We start from the raw sequence: 7,914 nt of genomic DNA on the forward strand, positions 1-7,914 counted from the left end.
AGCACTTGGATTTTCTGGATATCCACCAAAAATAAAAATAAAGAAACAACTAGCATAGACTCGGACAACTCATTAGCGTGCATTCATTCTCCGCACGCTTGTCCTGGTGAGAGTCGGTGATATTCAGGTTTGTTGGGCAGCTGATGACAGGACAGAGACAGACAATCTTCATTAAGACAAATCGGACTACTCTCCAGTTTGAAATTCAGGAATGATCTCGGCAACTTTGAAAAAAATCTGAAAATTGTCCAGTGCTCAAAATAGGACAGATATTTACCAAAGGGGTTAAGATGGAGAAGTTGTTTTGGGTTTTTTTGTCGACATACAGTACATCTAAACAAAATACAGAATACTTAGAAACAACAAGGAACTTAAGAAAGAAGGAACGGACAAAACAGAAAAGTTCAGGACATGTGATATTTCTTAAAACGATGTTTGCTTTTCAATTTTCCTCCTTTCATTTTAATAACAAGTCAGCAGTTAAGACCCTATAATTGAATCCCAAAACAAGGGCTGATGGGAAAATCTGAAATGTATCCGTTGTCCCCTTCAAAACAAAATGTTACATTTTACAAGAAAATCACACATAAAGAAAGGAAATAACGACATTTGGAATATTAGATGTGGATATAGAAAGTTGTTGAATCGCATACGGTTGATATAAATCACAAGCTTCAAAGAGGGCCACAAACTTACAATCCAAATACGCGGAATATAATGAAATCTGCACAAAAACTCATCACTCACAAAAAAGAACATTGTAAGTCAATTTCATCACAATCGGATTTAGAACAAATCTGTTGAAGAGATCGTCCAAAAACATATAGAATATGTATACACGAGGGATACTTGAAAAGTACTTCAGGAGAAAAGTCAAGAGATGAACATACTGAAGAGATATAGTAGTAATTACTGGTATTATACATCATTCATATTATACATTTTATACGAGATCATTCAATAAAAGGATACGAGCTGCAACACACATGCATTTTATAGAGCGTCTGAAATCCTAGGTCAGGGTCGAAGGTGGAGGCGAAACACTGAGCAAACCAAGCTGTCTTTGCTGCCGTTTTGGTATTAAAATGTCATGGTGTTGCCAAAATCGGAGAACAAAAACCTTTGCTATCGTCAATTGAATTTTGACAGGATCCCAGCGGGCGCTCCGGAACAAAGGAAATGAGGAGAGTTGTTTAAATGCAATCTAGCCAAAAGATTGGACCGAGGCAATCATTATAAAATGCTGGGGTTTGCGGTGCACACTTCTGATCAAATAAGAGAGATGAAGCCTCCACATTACTTATGATATCAGCAAAATATCTTTAGCTAACTGTTTGAGTGTAGCCTGGATACCATCAAAATATTCTTTCCCTAAAAAAAAAATCCAAATATTCAATACGTGAGTCATTAAATGTATCTAATGAATGAATTGGATTGCCATCATTTGTTTGCAATGGTTGATTGTTTTTGTTTTCCAGCAGTTTTTGCCCCCACCTTCGATTGTCACGGTGATTTAGGATATTGAAATTAAGGTCAAAACCACCAATGACAAACAAAGCAAAGGATCTAAGGGTCTATAAAAACCATTTCAAAACGAGAACACTTATTCATTGGGTTGAGTCCATTTGAGATATGTACATAAATAGGTTCATGCGGCGGAAGATGAAATGTCTTCGACGGAAATGCAAACTCTAAGCTCATATCAAGCGGAGCCATGACGCGTATTCTTGCCAGAACACGTGTGACCCTAAGCTTCGACCGGACTTGAGAATCTTTGACCGCAAACTGAACGAGAAAATGGTTTCTCGGCGGCATTAGCTCAGGAGCTAGAGCGCTCGTCCGTGGATCGAGAGATCGCAGGTTCGATCCCCGGCTCCTCCGTGTTATATGTCAGAGTGTCCTTGGGAAAGACACCGAAACCCTAATGCCCCCAATACGCAGGTCGGCGCCTTGCATGGCTGCACGGTCGCTATAGGTGTGTGAGTTTCTGTGTGAATGGGTAAGTGTGAAACATTGTAAAGCGCTTCTTCGTTGACTTGAAAAGCGCTACATGAATGCAGATCATTTCATTTCATTCATGTGAATGCTTGAGTGTCTTTTCAAATTTCCCCTCTTGGTGAAATTCTGACCGCAAACTGAGCAGGAAAAAGGCCTCTCACCAGAATGGGTTCTTGTGTGGATTTTTAGGTATGATTTATGGGTGAATTGTTTACCACAAACTGAGCAAACAAAAGGTTTTTCACCAGAGTGGGTTCTTGCGTGGATTTTTAAATATGATTTATGCGTGAAATTCTTACCACAAACTGAGCAAAAAAAGTGTTTTTCACCCGTGTGGGTTATTGAGTGGAATTTCAAGTTTGATATATGGGCGAAATTCTTACCACAAACAGAGCATGCAAAAGGTTTTTCACCCGTGTGGATTCGAGCGTGTCTTTTCAAGTTCCCTCTCTGAGTGAATTTTTGACCGCAAACTGAGCAGGAAAAAAGTTCTTCGCCAGTGTGGATTCTTGCGTGGGTTTTCAAACTGACTTTTTTGCCAAATGTCTGACCACACACTGAGCATGCAAACATTTTGTCACCAGTGTGGATTCTCGTGTGGTTTTCTAAGTATGATTTGTGGGTGAATTCTTTATTGCAAACCGAGCAGGCAAAAGGTTTCTCAACAGTGTGGATTTTTATGTGTTTTTTCAAACTTTCTTCACGGCTGCATTTTAGACCACAAACGAAGCAGGAATAAGGTTTTTCACCCGTGTGACTTCTTGCGTGGATTTTTAAACTTTGGTTCATGGTGAATAATTGACCGCAAACTGAGCAGGAATAAGGTTTCTCACCAGTGTGGGTTCTTGTGTGGATTTTTAGCGTACCCCTCTGGGTAAATTTTTGATTGCAAAATGAGCATGCAAAAGGTTTTTCACCAGTGTGGGTTTTTAAGTGGATTTTTAAGCACGATTTCCAGGTGAATTTCTGGCCGCAAACGAAGCAGGCAAAAGGTTTTTCACCAGTGTGGATCCTTGCGTGGTTTTTCAAACTTCCTTTTTTGCCAAATTTCTGACCACATACCGAGCAGGCAAAAGGTTTCTCGCCAGTGTGGGTCCCTGTGTGATTATTTAAGTATGACTTATGGGTGAATTTTAAACCGCACACTGAGCAGGAAAACGGTTTTTCACCAGTGTGGATTCTTGCGTGGATCTTTAAGGCACCCCTTCGGGTAAATTTCTGACCACAAACTGAGCAGATAAAGGGTTTTTCACCAGTGTGTACGATGATGTGGCGCTTCAGATGATCCTTGCGCTTAAATGTTTTGCCACACTGCAAACATTTGCGATTCCAGTCATCACCTTCCGACTGTTCATTTAGAGCAGAGTCGGACGTGTCGTGATCAGCTGTTGTCCCGAAACTTCTGCTCGGAGACACCTTCCCCTTGTTCTCTTCGTGTTGATCATCAGAGGTGAAACGGGCCCCAGTCACCGGAAAGTCTCTCAAATCTTCCTCCTCTTTAACGTCAAAATACTCAAAATCTTCTTCCTTAAGGGCGTCCGACTCCAAATCTTGCTCCTCCTTTTGGACGTCAAGATGCTCCAAATCCTCTTTAACATGATCATGCTCCAAATGATCCTTTTTAACGCCAGGCAAACTTGTCTGCTGTTCACAAGGAATAAGTTTCTCTTCACAGACTTCTGCAGGACACAAGACACACAAGGTTATGGAAAATCTGGATTCACACACACGGAGTGTATTTTTACAGCAAACGCATCACTACAAAAATCCTTTCAGGATATCTGCAAAAAACAAATTCATTAATATCAATCGAAGAATTCCCCCCCCAAAAAAAACCGTTTGATTCCAAGTTTATCCTGGAAAGCCACGCGCCATCACATTGTGCATTGGCTCTCTGTCAGCTTAAGATGCGATTTGAAGGTTCTGTTGGTATTACAGAAAACGGTGCGTGGACTTGCTCCCTCAGATTGAATTTCCCCCCCCTATGTCCCGGTCCGGAGCTTTCGCTCCGAAACCGCCGGTCTACCCGTGATCCCGAGAGCCAAGAAGAAATCCGCAGGTCTGAGATCTGTGGAATGCTCTTCCCCCTGAGATTGGATCTGCAACCTGAGAGGAAATGTTTCAATCTAGGCTTAAAAAAAACCTATTCTATAGCCTACGAATGACCTAGATTTCCTGTTGATGATGTCTGTGTATTCATTGTTATTACAAGATCCATCGCAGCCTGGTCATCCTAGAAGGTGGTCCCTTCTCAAGGTTTCTTCATTTTCCTCATGTTGAGCTTTTTGAAATTTTTTCTTGCCCTCGTGTAGGTTTTAGATCAGGGGAAGATGTCATGATACTCTTCAAAAAGTATCATGACAATCAATCTTCAAAAAGATGTTATTGTCAATGATGACGTTACAGTTTTTTTGAAATGAGTTGATTTCAAATCAATGGGCTGGAAAAATCATGATGGTACGGAACATCATTCCCACCCACAATTCTTCTCAGCTTGTAAATACGATATTAAGAAAAAGTTGAGATGAAAAAGAGCTTCAAACTATTTTGCGCTCGGAATACGAGTCACAAAAATATAAAACAAAGCCAAAAGAAACCTTGACGGTCAAGCTTCTGATCATTATGGCTCAATTTGACAGTCAAGAGAAAAGTCAAAAAAGATTGGATTGCTTTTCAATTTGTAAGTAAAACAATTCCCACAATCGGGCCACTGGCGCCAATAATCAGAAGCATTTTGCTATTTGGATGTGACTTGTCCGTTTCCCCTCTGGCATGTTCCTCGATTTGCACTTCCTCGGATCACTTTTCAATGCGAAGTAGAAAGCTTTCCCACGAGCAGAAAGACATTCGCACTCGTGATATTTGGAAACATTTTGCTATCTTTTATGTCACTCGTCTGTTTCCCCCCTCGTATTTTTGCTTATTTATATTTCCTTGTCATCGGAATTGTTCCAAAAAAAAAGATTCGGTCATCAACATCCCCTCTGAGCTTCCGGGAATCTGAGCAATCGCGCAAAGTCCGTGAATAATAACGGTGAGCGACATCGATCCCAAGTGAGACCACCAAATCATTGTTCAACATGTCCAAAACTTCGAGTTACATTTTGCTTCCAGCGACCCTAAATGACTTTTTCCCCTTTCAATCAATTGGATCATGTACAACAAAACACTCACGCGTTTTAGAGGAAGTACACCTTCCCTAAAAAGACTGACTTGATAGATATGTGAATCCATTTTTGGGACACCCTTTTAGCAGCTATTTTCTTGACTTTATTGTTGTTTTATTTTCAACACAAGGATACTGCTGGAAGTGGGGATTTCCCTACGGGGATGAATCAAGTCTCTATCTAACTATCTATCTAGATAGATAGACAGGGTGTCCTAAAAAATGGATTCACATTTTAGCAGCTATTTTCTGAATAACTAATTCTTTCTTTATAGACTGAATTGATTGAAGCTAGAGATGGAAGCCAGACTTGACTTTGAAGAAAGAAAACGGATTCTGAAATGCTAGCGGAAGTATGAAAAGACAGTCGGAGACCGTTTAGGAAGGAGTTTAACAAAGAAGCACCAAGAAGAGTCGGCATCAACGAGAACAAGTTTGAAGATGATGAAAGTTCAGGACGTCCACAAGAAGTGTTTGGAAAAGCTCAAGCCTGACAAAAGAAGAAAGGTTACTGGGAACTCAAAGTCCAAGAAAATCTTTGTGCCAATGCGCATTTGAAAATGATCTCATCGTGAAACCGAGTCAATGGAAAAGTGACATTCCAAGATGAGCTCTTCGTGACCCAGATGGAAGAGAAGAGAATTCCAAGTGCTACTTTGAAGCATGCAATGGAGATACAAAGATGGTGTGGAGTGATAAGGCGACATTCAAATTCAATGCTTACATTAAGACGCAATTGCAGCTGCTGGAAATCTGTCTCGTGGCCGACCGCCATCTTCATTTTCGGGGAATGCATAACTCTTTCATACGTTCGGGCAGCTTTTTAGAATGTTCCCTTCTACAAAGTCGAGTCTGGCATTTATCAGTTTAGACTCATTTTGTATTTGCAAATGATTTGAATGTAACCGCAAGATTTTCCAGCAAGGTACGACGAGGAAGAAAAGAGTTTTCGTGTCAAGTCACAAATGTGAACCGTCACATCTCCTCTGACGTTGTACAACACCACACAAGTACAGAGGAAGTCAAACGGAAGGTTTTTTTTATAACCAAGGTCAAACAGAATCAATCCAATATGTTTGTAAAGCGCTTTTCAGTTTCCGTCACTTCAAGACAGTCCCATGTCCTCTTCCATCCCCAGCCGACGACCCAAAACACCGGTTAAGATACAATCATAACAAAAGAAATATGAATATAAATAAAATAGGATTATGGACAGGAAAGGGAGCCCTTCACTTTGTTCTAAACTCGGTTGTAATGCTTTATCATAGCTCGATGTGATGATAATGAGCGATCGAGCGAGAAGCTAAATCGAGCGAGCAAGTAGCTAGCTAGCGGCTAGATTTTCATCAAGCAATAAAAACAGATCTACTGACTTGCCTGCCCACCCTCATTAGTCTACCGTCTTATATGAAAAACTACACATTTGGTGAGCTAGTTTAAGATCGGGGATGGTGTTATTTGCTAGTCCTTTGACACATCTTGTGACCATATAAAGCCATACACGTCGATTCTGCTAGCGAGTAGCTGCTCGTGGAGGGCGCACTCAAGCAAATTCACTCCAATTCCTAGAAACTGCATCAAGAATAGGAAAAGATATAGAGTCGTTGTACTTGGGGTTAAGGGTGATCGGATGCTAAAGCCAAAGTGACCCACCTGCTTCTATCATCACGATGTGGAGCTGCTCGCTCATGCTATCTTGGATTCGCCGTCGATCTTCTCGCTCGGTCTCATCTTCGAGCTCCTCTTTCAAATCTCCTTTTCCACCGGAGGACATTTTAGTCGCCTTTGAAGCAGCTCGCCGTTAACCCTTTAAAGGGAGCTTTTCGTCACAGAACGCTGCGTAGCAGACGGAGACAAGCCGAGAGTGACTCGGAAGGACAAGGAAGGTGGGCGGGGCTCCGGCACATCACCTATGGCAATCTCCCCAAGGGGAGAAATAAACTATCCATCTATTCATCCATCCATCCATCCATCCATCCATCTATCTATCTATCTATCTATCTATCTATCTATCTATCTATCTATCTATCTATCTATCTATCTATCTATCTATCTATCTATCTATCTATCTATCTATCTATCTATCTATCTATCTAGACATCTAGACATCTAGACATCTAGACATCTAGACATCTAGACATCTAGACATCTAGACATCTATCTATCTATCTATCTATCTATCTATCTATCTATCTATCTATCTATCTATCTATCTATCTATCTATCTATCTATCTATCTATCTATCTATCTATCTATCTATCTATCTATCTATCTATCTATCTATCTATCTATCTATCTATCTATCTATCTAAGTGTTCTCTTTCAAATGATGAATCATTTTCTGCATGGAATTATTGTCGGTAATATACTGACTGGGAGGTCGGTGGTTTGCGCCCCGGCCGAGTCATTCCTAAGACTTAAAAAGTGGTCGGCGGCGCCCTCTGTTGGCTGCGGCTGCATCGGCTCGCTACAACGGGTCAGGTGCAATCGACATTTCGTTCTGTGTACATTGTTACACAGAATGACAATACCAGGAAATTATTATTATTATTATTATTATTATTGAAGGGATAAGCACAAAGCTGTCTTTTTTCATGTTCTCCTTTGATACTCGTCTCGTTTTCCCAAAACGGCGCCCGTCGTCCTGCGTCAGCAAATCCACGAGTCCTGTTCTCAAAATGTCCTAGACAAAATAGGATGCATTTGGAACAGCCTGCCCTGACATTGAACTAAAGCCCAGGCAGTGAAT

At 40.9% G+C, this 7,914-nt stretch overlaps 1 protein-coding gene across 1 annotated transcript; it reads right to left on the reverse strand.

Moving 5' to 3' along the window:
- Window positions 1–399: 399 nt before the first annotated feature.
- LOC148376907 (uncharacterized) lies at window positions 400–7,028 on the reverse strand. Its single transcript, XM_088351404.1, has 2 exons — window positions 6,818–7,028; window positions 400–3,677 (listed from the first exon to the last, which is right to left on the reverse strand). Exons 1-2 carry the CDS (start codon window positions 6,936–6,938, stop codon window positions 2,062–2,064), a joined length of 1,737 nt encoding a protein of 578 aa, XP_088207530.1. The 5' UTR covers window positions 6,939–7,028; the 3' UTR covers window positions 400–2,061.
- Window positions 7,029–7,914: the final 886 nt, after the last annotated feature.

Source organism: Urocampus carinirostris, chromosome 1 (assembly GCF_059441175.1).
Source record: "Urocampus carinirostris isolate Australia breed hairy pipefish chromosome 1, RoL_Ucar_1.0, whole genome shotgun sequence".
NCBI lineage: Eukaryota > Metazoa > Chordata > Actinopteri > Syngnathiformes > Syngnathidae > Urocampus > Urocampus carinirostris.

Bases quoted from the DNA above. Each gene is read 5' to 3' on its own strand.
- LOC148376907 (XM_088351404.1), bottom strand. From the start codon at position 6,938: ATGTCCTCCGGTGGAAAAGGAGATTTGAAAGAGGAGCTCGAAGATGAG. The intron at 3,678-6,817 runs GTGGGTCACTTT...TGTGTCCTGCAG, and splicing joins CATCGTGATGATAGAAGCAG to AAGTCTGTGAAGAGAAACTT.